The sequence below is a fragment of the Silurus meridionalis genome, chromosome 18 (genome assembly GCF_014805685.1).
Source record: "Silurus meridionalis isolate SWU-2019-XX chromosome 18, ASM1480568v1, whole genome shotgun sequence".
NCBI classification, from domain to species: Eukaryota; Metazoa; Chordata; class Actinopteri; order Siluriformes; family Siluridae; genus Silurus; species Silurus meridionalis.
Window position 1 is genome coordinate 10489796 of NC_060901.1, and position 16166 is coordinate 10505961.

Consider the following 16166-nt stretch of genomic DNA (forward strand, 5'->3'; position numbering starts at 1 on the left):
TAATCTATTCAATGATTTAATTTTGTCTCTTATACACCATCACATATAAAGAATTAATTAAAAAAAAACTGGCAATTAAGAATAGTGTTAACTTAAGTCTCTCTCTGTTCTGATATAGTTCTGGTTTGGTTTTGTTTTGGAATGAAAAATAATTATAATTATTAGAGTCACTGCTCAATTCAAAACATGTGGCAGGTGCGGCATTCTGAACTGTACAACAGAGACACATGCTGGAACAACAAACAGTAAAATAAGAAAGGATCAACCTGTTATATCTTTATCATCTTCAAATGCTCTTGCCAGCACAATGAAACATCATAATAATATTAATAAATGCTTCATATATCAGTATATATAGCATTTGGCCAACAGTAGACAGACATGATGTCATCAGTGTTCTGGTTCGTAATAGCGTTTCTTCATGGCTCTGTATTTTCTGAGGAAATAAAGGGCCTCGAGTTCCTTGATCACAAATTCCCCTCGATCAATAAGCTTTCGGATCTTCTCAGGATCTGTGACATCTTTGTTCTTCATAAAAGCTGATTTCAGGCGCTCCCTGAAGTAAACCGCACCTTTTGGATAGTCCCTTCCAATAAAGAGAAGCTAAAAACGGCAAAATAAAAGAAATGACAATCATTATATACATTTGTTAAAGTTACATCAAATAGTTACACTTACATTTTATATTCATGATGAAAAGCTTTAAATGTGAGATGTTCTTACATTCTTGTATAATCTGATAACTTCTCCCCTAAGTGGATTGCTCATCTTCTCCTCCTTATTCAAGACACTAATTGACCTATTACAACAAAGATAAAGTCGGCAGAAACAGAGGGTTATGAAGGAGCACATACAAGGCACTAGTTAAAGACTGCATTACACAAAGCCATAGCGTCATAATAAATGCCAGGTGGCTCGGAAATCTACTTGATCTACTTGATGTCATAATGTCTGCAGACATGCGAGAGAAGGAGCCAATTTATCAAATGCAGTGTCCCATCAATCTCTTGTTGAGTGAGCTTTTCCCACAGTTATGTTTTAGACCTTCACACTGAAATTAAGAGAAGAGAGGAGGTCTGGTGATTAGACTGAGGAAGATGATGCTGATAGAGTGATAACTCGCCAGAAATGTTGCCAATAAATTGAATATGTTTGTAAACAAAAAGGAAGGCAATGGATATGAATGTATGGAATATATTAAATATGGATTTCAAGTGCATTTAAGTGTGTACGGCTGAGATATTTGTACACTTTATGAACAAAGTTTATGGACACTTGACCTTGAGATTCATCTGCTATTTGTTAAACATCCACATTCCACATTTACTTTCCATTTGCTGTTATAATAACCTCCAATCTTCTGGGAAAATGTACCAGTAGATTTTAGAGAGTGTGTGTGGAGATTTGAGCTCAGTCAAAAACCAGTAATATGTTTGTATGCATGTATATGATGTATGGTGATGGGCTGGTGTTCCAATTCATCCTAAAGATGTTCAATAGGTTGAGGTCAGAGCTCTTTATCAGGTCACTTAGGATCTTCAACTTCAACCCATGTACATCATATCTTCATGGAGCTGGCTTTGTGCTTTTTGTGTCATTCTCAAACAGGTTTGAGTCTCCTACTTCAAATAAAAGGAAATTCAAAGACATCCTACACAAGTGTGTACCTCCAAAGTTCAGAAAAGAACCACATATGTCTGGAAAAATCAGGCGTCCTAATACTTTTGCTCCTATAATGTATTTATATATGAGGGTGAACATGGTGCTTCCATACAATAGAACAAATCTAACAATCTACGGCAAGCAGGAGGGACAAAACAACAAAAACAAATCAACAGCAACTAATCCACAGTCAATCCAAGTTCAAACGCGATGCGAATAATATTAAAGATAATGTTAGGAAACTCCATTAAATATAATTTTTTAGTAAAAGGGATACATTTGTCCGGTATAAATGTTGGGCTTTTTCTTCTTATGCAACTTCATCATTGTGGCCATCTTACAGCCTTATAATTTTCATATTACAGCTCTCAGCTGAATTAAAACACGGCCTGGGTATTGCACCTAAAATTAATAGCATATTAGGGACATTTTGTGTTTATAAAATCTGTCCGTGTGTCTCTGTCCCACACGATCCCAAAGCTCCTGAAGACTCACCGTCATTTCAAGTTCGCATCAGAAGGTTAGTAAGAGGCGTGACTTGTGGTCCATTATAGTCACGTGACAAAACGTGGCGTTCTTCAATATAAAAGCTGTGATTCAACAACCGGATCATTTTAGTGATTTGGTTCTTTGAATCCTGATTATCAAAATAAACGAATCTTTGTTGAGTCATTTAGTTCATGTCTTTACTTTGATCAGAAATAACATAAAATGTAAAATTTTTAATAAACAGATTCTCCAACACATCTACATGCACGAACTTTGACTATTCTTCTTCTTTCGGCTTCTCCCATTAGGGGGCGCCAAAGTGGATCGTCCGTCTCCATAACCCTCTGTCCTCTACATCTGCCTCTTTCATCCTAACTACCTGCATGTCCTCCCTCACCACATCCATAAACCTCCTCCTTGGTCTTCCTCTTTTCCTCCTTCCTGGTGGCTCCATCATTAGCATTCTCCTACCTAAATATACCCCATGTCCCTCCTCTGCACATGTCCAAACCATCTCAATCACACCTCCCTCACCTTGTCTCCAAAACGTCCTACATGCGCTGTCTCTCTAATAAACTCGTTTCTAATCCTGTCCATCTTCATCACTCCCAATAAAAATCTCAACATCTTCAGCTCTGCTACCTCCAGCTCCATCTCCTGTCTTTTACTCAATGTCACTGTCTCTAAACCAGACAACTCAGGTCTCACCACAGTCCTATAAACTTTCCCTTTCACTCTCACAGCTAACGACAAATGATAAACAGAATAAATGGTTTCTTCTCATATCTTCTGGTCCTTATCGTTCTTTTGTCACGTAACTCCCATTATTATTGTGATTATAATGCAAGATCTCAGCTGCTTGTTGTTATATAGTACCTTTAATTAGAGGTAAATCGTCGTTTTCGTTCATTTGACACGATATTATGGGTTTCCCGTTTGATCACCATTTATTTAATAATGTAACATTTTATATGGTTAAAAATGATCCTCATGGAGATGCCGGGGATTGAACCCGGGGCCTCATACATGCAAAGCATGCGCTCTACCACTGAGCTACATCCCCAGTGATAATAAACGCCTTCAACAGTGCCTATATATAATCACATCAACCAGGGGGCCCACAAAAATAAACCCTTTTTCTTTTATTTTCATTTTATTGACTTTTGTGGTCTGTATTCGTGGTATTATAGAAAACACTTCCGCCTTTGCGTATTTACCGGACTTTAGATTAAATACATTTTGACTATATATGTAATAATACGGTTAACATTAAATATCATATAATATGTTTAATAGTAATATAATATACACGTTTTTACTTTTGTTGATGGTCTGTGGTACAGAAAATGTGTCTGGTCTTCTGATATAAACTACAGGAGATTTCCAGTAAGAGAGGTTGCCTCTACCGTCACAATCACCCTTATTATTAGTGCAGTACAGCAACTAAGCAGCGTGGCGATAAGCTATTCAGATACTTTAACGTTCAATATTACCTTCTCCCTTGTGTACTCTATAGTGTAGTTACTGTTTAATACATGTAAACCTGTCTTTCATATAAATTAATTTATATGTCTGTATTAATTGATCTTCAATGGTGGTGCATTACCTCGATCAATCCCCCTCTTAATTCCATCATTATGACGTCATAGTTAATTGAGAGACAAGCTATGAAATTAAGGGAATAGACTATTTTAATTTATTTAATTAAGATTCGTTGAATAGGTTTCATTTTCTACAAGATGCACACTAACAAAGCTTTGCAAAATCTCAACTCTTCAAGCCCAAATCGTTCGTGCTTTGAATCTGCTCGTCTCCGGCTGTATGTGTATAAATTAGTGCTGGATTAACGGGGATGTAGCTCAGTGGTAGAGCGCATGCTTTGCATGTATGAGGCCCCGGGTTCAATCCCCGGCATCTCCATGGAATCACTTTTAATCCTCACTACTTCATATGTCGCGTTCATGTGGAAACCGAATTTAATAACACAATATATGATTTAAATATAAATGGACAACTCAAATAGGTTTTTATACAACTAAATTCATAAAGAAATATATTGGTTATTCTTACAATGAAACCATTTTTTAAATACAAAACCCCAAGACCGAGTTTTAACCCTAAATAAAATACAAAGACTGGCCTGAAAGAGAAATTAGAGTGTGTTAGAGAAGTGAAGAAAAGAGTGCAGGTGGAGAAGAGTGATAGCAGGAGTGATTTGTGATAGAAGAGTATCTGTGAGAGCGAAAGGGAAAGTTTATAGGACTGTGGTGAGGCCTGAGATGTCTGGTTTAGAGACAGTGGCATTGAGTAAAAGACAGGAGATGGAGCTGGAGGTAGCGTATGGAGATGGATGATCCGCTGTGTCGCCCCCTAATGGGAGAAGCCGACAGAAGTAGAAAAAAAAACCTGGCCTGAAAATTAGAGATGGTTCACAAATCCGAAAACCACGCTCCAGCTTTTACTATGAATTTACACAAGAGCTTCCGGTGCACTGAAGGAGGAGCTGTGGACTTTTTGGGTTGTTTTTCAAAAACAGTTTCTAGCTCTATATGAGTTCCCTACAAAGTGTATGATACATTTAAGTATACGCACTTTCTAGTGCACTACTGAGGGACTGAGAGTGAGAGTTATTTGGGATTTAGCCACAATCTCATGCCGCATAGTTTGGCGCCTGGACGTGGCTGAGTTTGAGTTTTAAAGTAGGATTTTCTGGAGCTTTATGGGTTTTAGGGCTCATTTCTATCGTGTATTAATCGACTCGGAAACATTACAGATTTATGGTTTAGGTTTCTTGTAAAATATTAGTTTATTACTGTAGTTAGCACGGGATAGTTAGCCGTAGCTGTGCTCCATGCTAAAGAAGGTAAACCGAGTTCATTTCTTATTACTGCTGTTTTGCACTGACCCCTGGTATAACAGTGTCTGTGCTCATGCACATGCACAAGTATTTTAAGCAAAATCAGTTCAGGCACATAGAAGGGGCACCATGGACTAATTTACATATGCAGTAAATCTTTAGGACTCTTTTCACTTTCAAACGTGTTACATGAGCAATTTCTGAAGACACATAACTAAAATGGAGTATAACTTGATTAGAATATAAAGAAGGCTCCCTGCACTGGCTTCCTGTATCTTCCTAAATCGGATTCAAAACACTGATGTTCAAAATGGACCAGAAGTTTTTGTCTTTCAGTAGATCTCTCACCCTCACTACACCACACTCAGATCCTCCTCATGTTCCTCCTCATGTTCCTGCCTCCAGATTCTTGTCCTCTTTTCCATCCTGCCACTGAGGTGGTGGAACAGACTTCTACTTAATGTCCCAGCAGCCGCGTCTCTAACAGTCTTCAAATGACGTCTAAAGACCTTTCTCTTAGGAAAAATTCTTAAATTCGAACTTCTTAAAAAAAAAAAAATTGCTTTCAAGCTATTGTTTTCTCCCAACAGAGTTAAAGACTGATGATGATGTTAGTCTGTGTGCTACAGAACCAGTCAGAATGTATTTTTTAACAGAGACTTAAACACTTTGTAAGTTTTGGATATCTGCGTCTGCCAAACGCTCCGCTTGTAAATGTAAATGATTATCATTTTTTTCCCTACAAAAAGAAGACTTTTTTTATAAAAGCCACTGCAAAACCTTTTGCATATTTCCAGCATAGTTAAATCGAGTCAAAGCAACTCTTTACATCTGGAGGATTACTAGGAAACAGCCCTAACATTAAAACCAAATGACTTGATTTGTCTTGATTTGTGTTTTGAAACAGTGTGTGTAAACGTGCTGAATCTAGAGTCAGTCACATTGAGAGTCTGAGATGCGTGAAACTGACAGCAATGTGTTTTACCTGCAGACTGAACTAAACCAATGCAGCCAATGACACCACAAAGAGAAGGCACGACCTCACTTATTGACAAGACCATGAAGATGAGGAGAGAGGAACAGGAGCGCCAGGTTCTCCTGGCCTGGGCAGTTCTCAACGTTTCTCTGGCTGGAATGATCTACACAGAAATGTGAGGGATTCTGCTGATATTTTATATGATGTTTTGTAACATGGCATGTAATTGATGCATAATGCCATGTCTTGCACACTGGCACATTAACCAAAATGAACGTGTTGCAGGTCAGGAAAACTGCTCAGTCGATACTATAACATAACTTACTGGCCAATCTGGTACATTGGTGAGTGTGACACATTGAAAAATAATACATTTTTCTTCATTGTATAATCTTACATGATGTTAGATATCATAACACACTGTTTGAGAGATTAGTAATTTGAAGAGAATTATAGAAATTTCGAATCTTGGTATTTGTGCGAGTTATTTTTGTTCTAACTGTTTATTATTGTGATTAACAGAACTCGCCCTGGCCTCTCTGTTCAGCCTGAACGCCATCTTTGATTTTTGGAAGTATTTTAAGTACACCATGGCACCTTCATCTGTCGCTCTCTCTCCCGAGCAACATCGACTCCTCGGCCTCCACAACTCTGGTGATTATGGATAATATTTGCTTATGCATATTTCAGCTATATTTTCTGCTTCTACAGATCACAGGGGTAACATTGGAATTATAGACATAATGCAGTATATTGTAAAGAGAAAGTCTGGATTACTTGAAGAGCTCTGAAGTGAGTGTGTGAAAGAATTTCTTTCAAATGCAGTGGCAGATGCCATGTTGCTCAAAATGATCTACCTTCTATAAAATTGCATAAATAAAGATAATTTTTTTTAATGTCATTTTAAATCTACCCACACTACCTTTACGATTGACTTATTGGGCATCCCTGATCTATTGTCTATTTGCACGTAGTAATAGACTTTTCTTTCTGAGCTGTACACATTGTATTTGCAGGAATTCAGGTCTCTCCGCCCCAAAAGCCAGAGCAGAAAGAGACTCCAGTGGTTTCCCAGTCTTCTCCACTGCAGGGACAGAATGTGCTGAGTTTCAGTATTGCACGGCCCCCCAGCACCAGTCCAAAGTTCTCCCCCGGCTGTGTATCTGGGTACAGTCCACCCTTGAGCAACCCTTCATCACCAGGCAGTGGCAGACCCTTTTCCCCTTCTGTTGCATATGGCAAGGTCTGTACACAGAGCACTGGAATCAAATCAGTTTTTAACAATAGTGGAGATTAACAAAGTAAATGTAATTTGTTACTGTACTTAAGTAGCTTTTTTACGCATCTGTACTGAAGTACTGAAGTATTAACATTTGGAGAGACTTTTACTTTAACTTCACTACATTTCTAATTCAAATATTTTACTTTTTGAGCGGATAAAATCTAAACTGGTCAATCACACAGCAAACCACCAAACTTTTTTTTGATTGCCACTTGTTGGTATCTATTTATCATGAACATACAGTTCAGTGTCATACAGTTCAGAACATTTTGAGAGGAATAAATAATGAGGGAAACTCCTGACTCGAACTCGCCACAACACACTTGGCCTTATTTGCACAATTTTTTTTAAGGTTTTGGGCTCATGATAATTATAATAGAAATCAATCACTCATTAATATTATTCTGTTAATAGAGTGACATTAGAGTCTTTTCACATAAACTGAGTCCTGTGAAAAAAATAAGTGGTACAAATATTACAATGGATACTTAAGTACATTGGAGGTTAAATACTTTTGTATTTTTTAAGTGAAAGTTTAAAGGGTGCACTTTTACAGGAAAAGTGTATCTCTACTTTAACTCAAGTTCATGCTTTGTGCACTTCGTCCACTACTATATACACCACTACTATATACACCATAAAAAAACTAATATTTTCCAAAAATGTGCAATATGTTACATATATACTCCTGGCCCTATGTATGGAGCATCACATGGAGATTAATATTGATTTGTTCATTCCACTTTTCTGGCAGGACTTTTCAGTAGGTTTTGTATAATGTGGATTTGTATGACCAATACTCCATTCATTCACAAGAACAATAGCGAGATGAGGTTTTTTCTCACAGAAAGGTGTTCAATGGAGTTGAGGTCAGGGTTCTGTGTAGTTATTTGGTAAACAATGTCTTCATAGAACTCGCTTGTGCACAGGGGCATTGTCACACTGGAAAGGTTTAGACTTTGATCCAGTAAAGTTGCAGCACACAACACCACGCTTGACAATTGTGTTTCAAACTCTGCGGCAACATGCATGGGTGCGTTTTTGAGTGTCAGAATGATTTTGTCCGTATTGTCTATGAAGGCCTGGTTATCAAGCTTATTTTGTGATTTATGCCACGCAAACACTTGCTGTCAAGGAAAATATCTTCATTAAAGTCATTTGGTTGGTTACTTTCCACTCTAAAGTTGATTACTTTTGTAGAAGAAATCCTGGAGTGTTTTATACCTCTTATGACACCTTTTTGTCAGCAGTTACTTTATTTTATTTATCAATTACATTATAACAACTGTGAACCATCCTTTCCCTTCCCAGTCTTACAAGTGTCTACAAAGAATTCTATTAGTAGTTTGTCCAGAAATTGTAGCAATGTATTTCACAGGTACTGAACTACAGTCCATCTACCAACTCCTCTCCTTACCCGAGCAGCCTGGGCCCAGCAGAAGGCGCCAGTCTACGAACACGCTACCGCACTTCCCCTTCTGTTTTCAGCTCTCCTGGAGGAAAGGAAGACTACATGGATGATCTGAAATCTTTGGAGAAATTCCTTCATTCAGAGGAAGAGAAAAGTCACCGCAGCCATCTGGGTAAAGTATCCACAACGTCGTCATAATAGCTGTATGCTTAATGCATAATGAAGCTGATTTTGAGGATGTGTGTATGACTTTTCATCAGGGAGTCCAGAGTCAGCTTCTCCATCACACAGTCCGACCTTCTGGAACTATAACCGCTCAATGGGTGATTACTCTCAGAGCCTGAGGAAGTTCCAGTACCAGCCGGCCTGTCGCTCCCAGGCTCCATCGGCGCACAAAGATGAAACTGAGCTGGGATCTAAACAAGCTGCTGAGGAGGTAAGCTTGCTCGATTTTTGACAGTTGTGTAGAGAGAGAACCAGTTCAGAGTAAAAATGCTTGTTTTTGATGCAACCATGATGCACCACAGAGCGCCACAGGAGATATATATATATATATATATATATATATATATATATATATATATATATTATTATTTTTGATAGATTAGATAGATAGACATTTTTAAGTTTTCCTTATTTTTTAAATAGTGAAATATTTGAATATTGATTATTTTATTTCTAACTTTTACCACACTTTTATACTGTTAATATCTTGGCCAGTTATTTGCAATAATCTCAGTGCATTAATAATAATTAGTTACATGTGCAAAAAATATTATAATTATTATTCTAGTCTCGTTTTTCTGTCACCTGTTTTCCACTGCTTCTACAATTTCCATTTCATGCTGCTACAGTTATGATTTGACTTGATATATACCTTAATATGTGCATTTATTTCTATTTTCTTATTTTTATTTTTGATTGAATCCTTACTTTGATTTTTTACTGTGAGCAACTGCGACCAAACTGTTTTTCCTATGGAATCAATAAAGTATTCTGATTATGATGATTCTGAAGTTTACATACAATAAATTGTGCCAGATATTTTTTTTTTATTTCAGTATTTGAACACAGCCCATGCCTATTGTATGTATTGTATTATTATAGTATGTGGTGCAGTGTATTATAGTGAGTCCGGGCAGATTTAAAGTGTGTTTCTTAATTTGTTCATTTGTGTTGCTTAGGTCTGGGCACGGATCACAAGCAGTCGTGTGGTTACTGACAGCATTGACAGCTGGACTGCCAAACTTAGAAATGTGAGTTGCCAAGTTGATGTTACATACACTAATGGAAAATAGGATTCTAGGAAATAAAACTATTGACAAAAAATCGAGATCAAGCCAGTTAGTTTTTGATGTTGCTAATATTTTCATTCTCTCACATACAGTGGATAAATGACACCGTTCTGGTTCATCTAGTTAAAGAAATAGATTCCATCAACAGCCAACTCAGAAGAATGGGCTGCCTGGATTTACAGATTGGAGGTCTGTTTATATGACAATTTATTATTATAAGTTATAATGTATCCTGTATATTAATATTTTTTAATTTTCACTTCATGGTTTCCTCCCCAGAGGCCAGTATCAGCAATCTAAAGCAGGCCGCTGTAGCCAAAGCCTCTACCATTCCCAACCTTAACATTATAGTGCAGTACCTGGACATCACACCCAACCAGGAGTATCTGGTAGAAAGAATCAGGGGTGACTATCTTAAAACACACTTTCAGAAAGTTCATAAATTTCTGGTGTCTGGTTAGTATTTATTCTGTACTTTTTTTAATGCTAATGCTGTTCCAGAGCTGGCTCACAGCGGCTGTATGAGCTCCTTTCGCTGGAATGGTGGAGGGAACGTGAAGAACCGAAAATGGGACACGAACCTGCCAACCGACTCTGCTGTAAGTCCAGCTGTCCGCTGTATCAATTCACATTCCCACAGTGGCACTTTGGCTACCGCATAACTGCTATATGGTTGCTTTCATTAAAAAATATGTCTTGAAGGATTTTGAGTGCAAACACTGTCAGACGTATCCATATTTTTTTAAAAATTACACACCAACTAATGAGAGCTTTTAAAATGTATTCAGAGTAGCATGTTCTCTCTTAAATATCTCAGCAGTTACACTATAACTGTGTAGGCTGCCATTTTAGGCCAAAAAAAAACAGCACTGGAGTTCAACACTTCCTGTCAATTTTAGTTTAAGGTTCATCTATTGACATGGTTGGGTCATATAATAAGTTACAGAATTAGCTCAAGGCTTAGAGCCATCATGTAAAATACTAAGATCTTATTGCCTGTTAATGCTAAATAGGATTTATGATCAAGTTTCATACCCTGAGTAGAAACTCTGCAAAATCCCTTTTATTTTAGTAAAGATTTTTTGAGATATATATATATATATATATATATATATATATATATATATATATATATATATATATATATCTCAAAAAATATTTCATCAGCACTACCTAGCTTGTCACTCCATCTAGAACAAATATAAAACTGTCAGACATTCAAAGATATTAAACTATATGTATTGAAAATATGTAGTTGAATTATTATTATTATTATTATTATTGATCAATTTCTCAAGCTTGATTAATAGCTGAGGCACACAGGACATTTTTCATCCAGGGTTGTTTTTTGTTTTTCATTCATACTTGCCTAGTGGATAAGCAGGTTAACTAAAATATATACAAGGGAAAAACCCACTTCCTATAAACATTTTTAGAAGAATTGCTTTCTTGTGGTATATATGTTTAATTCACTCATTTGTGGTGAAAAATATCTTGATTCTGTAATTATAGCACACCTTTGACTCTCACTCCCTTCTGCACGACACACTCAGAGTATGGAGGTCTGGCCTAGAGTAATGTACAGACTGTAAACTCACATTATTTAATCAATGTTTCATTAGAAAAAATAAAAACATTAGAGATTAATGAATGAAGCTAAGAGAAGCGGCTGCTTCTGTCTTAGCTGTTGCTCTCCATTCAGTGTGTCTTTCAAACAGTCTTACAGCGATTACATCAAATCCTGATCATAAGATTTGGGCTTTTTGTGCATCCAATTACACATTTAGTTCCCACTTGTTGTTGTTATAACCTTCACTCTTCTGGGAAGCTGTTTTATGTTTTGGAGTGTGCTTAATGAGATTTGTGCTCATTCAGTCAAAGGGGTTTGGTAAAGCCAGGTACTGATGTAGGGTGAGGAGGGCTGGGGTGCAGTCGGCATTACAATTCATCCCAAAGGTGTTAAACAGGGTTTAGGTCGGAGCTTTATAGCAGGCCCCTCAAGACTTTTCACTCCAATCCTTGCATATCTTCATGGAGCTGGTTTTGTAAACAGGGGCATTGCCATGTAGGTTTGGGTCTTCTCATACAAAGGAAGGGAAATTTGTAACGCTACCATCCAAAGACATGCTATACAGTTGCGTGCCCCTACAAAAGAACCACACGTGGCTGAAAAAGTCAGGTGCCTTTATACTTTTGTTTAATATATACCTACTTGTTTACAGTAGGGTATTTGATGCGAAAGGGTTTCCCACTAGCAGATTACTATTCACATTGCTTCTGAAGACTTTTATAAATCTTTTTTTTATTCCTGAAGATCCTCATGGATATTCTGTGCACATATCTGGACTCCAGACTTCCGCCTCACCCAAAGTACCCAGATGGGAAAACCTTCACATCTCAGCATTTCATCCAGACTCCAAACAAACCAGGTAAAGCCATAAAGACTGTTCAAATAAATATTTATATGTGGCGATGTTTCTTCTTTACCGTTTTCTATCGTTTATACAGATCTTTCCAACGAGAACCTCTTCTGCATTCATCAGAGCAGCATCAACCCACCTCATTATCAGCTTGTGTATCAAGGCCATATCTACAGCCTGCCTAAGGTACAGTGTGTTCTCTTCTATTACACCCTCCACCCTTTGTGATTAATATTCAGCCTTTAATTGTTACCTTCACTCCTGTAACTACGTGGCTTGCTGATATTTTACAGGGCAGAAACAATTTGTTCCACACAATCCTCATGTTTCTTTATATTATCAAATCCAAGGAGTCTGGGATGCTGGGGTGAGTTATGCTGTCAGCTATCAAACTACTGTTTAAGTTCTCTGTGGTCCTTGATTATTAGTCTGGATATAGACAGATGCATTCAATAATTTTTCACAGGAGCATTTACACCAGAAATCTTTTATTCATGAAAAATCAATGGGGGGCTTTTGGATCATCTGAGAGCTGATCAGTTGATCAGCCTTAAATTGAGAAATAGAAGTGGTATGAGTTACTGCAATTTGTATTGTTTTATGTTTTCACACTTAAATAGCTTCGTTATTTTCAACTGAACTTTTCGTGAGGTGGTTTATATTAATGAATTGACTAAAAACAATCCTAAACAGGATTTCTAAAGACACATAAGATTAATCATTCAGTTCAAGACAAAGGAAATGCTGCCATATAAAGGGAGGAGGTGCTGCAGTGTTTGTAGACGTCACTAAATGTAAATTGGCCATGCTACAATAGTAGCCTTCTATACCTTCCACCTTCTATAACACACAAACACACAGTAAATATAAAAAGGGCAGTCAAAGCTGCCCAACTGCACCTTTACCACAGTAGATGTTTGTTCACATCCCGGTTGCAAACTTTTTAACCTCTTTTTTGTTTTTGGTTTGTTTGTTTTACTGAACTCTACACTACACCACTAGGCTCACTAATGTTTTACTGATTTTTGCTGCTAGTAATCATTATGCATTTCAGCTCCAACTTGTACATTCTGCATTATTTCTCCTTAATTATAACTGTATATAATTGTAATTCACAACATATCCTAGACACACTGTGTAGAACGTTTGTACCATTGAACATATGATGTACGTATCTCATTGTACATTTATCTTATGATTATCTACATATATTGTGCCTTACACATATTTTGCTCTAACTGTACTTTCACCTATAGATCATATACATATATACAACAACATCTGCACATTTTTCACTGCTCAGAGCTTTTATATTTATATTTTTATATTTATATTTTTATATAGAGCCTTTACATTTATATTTTTATATACAGCCTTTATATTAATATTTTTATATAGAGCCTTTATATTTATTTTTATATAGAGCCTTTATATAGCCTTTATATTTATTTTTATATACAGCCTTTATATTAATATTTTAATATAGAGCCTTTATATAGTCTTTATATTTATTTTTATATAGAGCCTTTATATTTATATTTTTATATACAGCCTTTATAGTAATATTTTTATATAGAGCCTTTATATATCCTTTATATTTATTTTTATATAGAGCCTTTATATTTATATTTTTATATAGAGCCTTTATATAGCCTTTATATTTATATTTTTATATAGAGCCTTTATATAGTCTTTATATTTATTTTTATATAGAGCCTTTATATTTATATTTTCATATAGAGCCTTTTTAGAGCCTTTATATTTGTTTTTATATACATATAAAGGCTCCATAAAGGCTCTATATTTTTATATAGAGCCTCTTAATTGATATTGTTGTACATATTTATTTTAACAGTTTTTACAATGCTACTATTTGCAATGGTTTTTTGTAGCTGTAAACTGCTTTTTATTATGGAGGGATGGAGAAATAGAGAGCAAGTATCAGTAGATCAGTACAGGCTACAAAAAGATTTTAATTAAAGATTCACATTTGAAGCCCAGTATGTGTATGTCTTAGGATATGTTTAATTTGGAAGTAAATAATTGATACAATACTGAAAAACAGCGAGAGGGAAAAAAGTCACATTGTGTTAATCTTTTTTTCCCTTACAGAAGAGTCAACCTGGGGCTCTCGGGGGTCAACATCCTTTGGATATTTGGGGACTAATCCAAATTATAACCATGTTATAGCTGAGTAAAATCCAACACTCTTTAATGCTCACACAGTGAGTAATATATTGTACATGACTGGTTCTTATTTAATATGAGCTGTTTTTTCATACGTTTTGGGAAATCGGCTGCATCGTTCTTTTGGTTTCTAAAGCAACCGTGGCCCAACATCACACCACACTGACCTCTGTGTTCTCAGCTTTGACACTCTGCAAGGGAACGTTGTTACCGAACGACTAAACGGAGAAACTAGTTGTATTATGATGTTGTAAATCATCTGAATGTGATCCAGCTTTGTTTGATACAAAGTTGTAGAATGTTTCAGTATATACGTTGAATTGTGTGAAACTGGTGTATTTGTATATCTGTGTTAAGATGCTTTAGTGAATTATTTGTTGTAGGCATGAACGTCTCTGCTGTACTTTTTCCCCCCATTAGACTTATGCTCTCATCCTCATTCTTAAAAAAAAAAAAAATAGGGACTACTAAGAGAACAGAACCCAACTGTTGTATAACATCCTCACTTTTCTGTGGTGTAGGAGTTTGTTAGTGAATAGTTTCATATGTAGGGATGGATTATATCCTAGTGTGAATTAAATGCTGTTAGAATGTTCTGCCACATACCAGCAATAATTCTCTCTACAGTTAGTCATCACACTCAGACAGCAGAGAGGAAGAATTACTCCTCAATTAGGCCAATTAGGATTTGATCATTTAACAGAGATTACCAGCAGCTGTAATTTCCCCTCAGGAAAGGTTTACAGAGGGGCAGTTCCTCTAATCACATTCTACATCAGTTGCGTGTGTGTGTGTGTGTGTGTGTGTGTGTTTTATATATAAATGATGCTTACATGCAAATGGCTCTTTCCCATGACTTTATATGCTAAAGATATTTTGGAGCATCTCACCTATTTGGTGCATCTTTTTCATCCCTTTTTCTGCTTACCAAATGTTAAATCCTCATCACACTGCCTTTTCATCATCTGCCCAATAAGACTTTGAATCGAAAATGTTTTGATATGCAATAAAGGAAATGCATTTTTAGACTTCTGGGTTGATTGTGTTCTTTGTATTCCATGATTTGCTTTAATGAAGGGGTTTTCTTCATAGTGGATTTCCACCTGAGGGTTGTATTGTATATAAATTGAATGTCGAAGAATTAAAATTTCGACGCCATGTATCAGGTCACATTGTCATCCCAGTGCTCCTACATACACCTATGTTCATAAGCTGTTCATACAGGTTTCCTCTCGGTTTCTACGGTTTATTTGCTTCTAAACTGTTACTATACACTGACAAGGCATGACATTGACATTATAACATACTCAAAGTGAATAACACTGATTATCTCTTCATCATGCCACGTGTTAGTGGGTGAGATATATTCGACTACAAGTAAACATTTTGTCCTCAAAGTTAACGTGTTAGAAGCAGGAAAAATGGGCATGCATAAGGAATTGAACGAGTTTGACAGGGCCAAATTGTGATTGCTAGACAACCGGGTCAGAGCATTTCTTGATGCATGTGGGGAGCGAAGGCTGACCCGTGTGGTCCGATCCAACAAATTGCTGAAGAAGTTAATGCTGTTGATGCTCGACATGCCAG

General features: G+C 36.5%; 2 protein-coding genes and 2 non-coding genes across 6 annotated transcripts; 2 read left to right on the forward strand and 2 right to left on the reverse strand.

Moving 5' to 3' along the window:
• On the reverse strand, positions 1-3546 carry lyrm5a (LYR motif containing 5a). Of its 3 annotated transcripts, none has more exons than XM_046872607.1 (3): positions 3471-3546; positions 724-799; positions 1-603 (listed from the first exon to the last, which is right to left on the reverse strand). In XM_046872607.1, exons 2-3 carry the CDS (start codon positions 766-768, stop codon positions 391-393), a joined length of 258 nt encoding a protein of 85 aa, XP_046728563.1. In that variant the 5' UTR covers positions 769-799; positions 3471-3546; the 3' UTR covers positions 1-390. The 3 variants fall into 3 exon arrangements, with proteins under 3 accessions (XP_046728563.1, XP_046728562.1, XP_046728561.1); XM_046872606.1 differs by lacking the exon at positions 3471-3546 and adding an exon at positions 2158-2233; XM_046872605.1 differs by lacking the exon at positions 3471-3546 and adding an exon at positions 2004-2022.
• On the reverse strand, positions 3143-3214 carry trnaa-ugc. The gene has a single exon. It is a non-coding gene; the product is annotated as a tRNA-Ala (tRNA).
• A 453-nt stretch (positions 3547-3999) lies between the features above and the next one.
• trnaa-ugc lies at positions 4000-4071 on the forward strand. Its single transcript has one exon. It is a non-coding gene; the product is annotated as a tRNA-Ala (tRNA).
• A 706-nt stretch (positions 4072-4777) lies between these two features.
• tmem209 (transmembrane protein 209) lies at positions 4778-15607 on the forward strand. The gene is made up of 15 exons (XM_046872944.1): positions 4778-5014; positions 6000-6159; positions 6270-6328; positions 6507-6638; positions 7001-7227; positions 8645-8849; positions 8938-9113; positions 9862-9933; positions 10065-10161; positions 10252-10377; positions 10474-10571; positions 12287-12401; positions 12481-12578; positions 12686-12759; positions 14505-15607. Exons 2-15 carry the CDS (start codon positions 6014-6016, stop codon positions 14557-14559), a joined length of 1680 nt encoding a protein of 559 aa, XP_046728900.1. The 5' UTR covers positions 4778-5014; positions 6000-6013; the 3' UTR covers positions 14560-15607.
• The last annotated feature ends 559 nt before the right edge of the window (positions 15608-16166 follow it).

What these genes read in the sequence shown, in the direction of transcription:
- lyrm5a (XM_046872605.1), bottom strand. An exon ending in TTATCAGATTATACAAGAAT is followed by an intron (nt 604 to 723) that starts GTAAGAACATCT and finishes TGCCGTTTTTAG; the next exon opens with CTTCTCTTTATTGGAAGGGA.
- tmem209 (XM_046872944.1), top strand. Translation starts at nt 6,014, where the DNA reads ATGCAGCCAATGACACCACAAAGAGAAGGCACGACCTCACTTATTGAC. An exon ending in GGACTGCCAAACTTAGAAAT is followed by an intron (nt 9,934 to 10,064) that starts GTGAGTTGCCAA and finishes TCTCACATACAG; the next exon opens with TGGATAAATGACACCGTTCT. An exon ending in ATATCTACAGCCTGCCTAAG is followed by an intron (nt 12,579 to 12,685) that starts GTACAGTGTGTT and finishes GATATTTTACAG; the next exon opens with GGCAGAAACAATTTGTTCCA.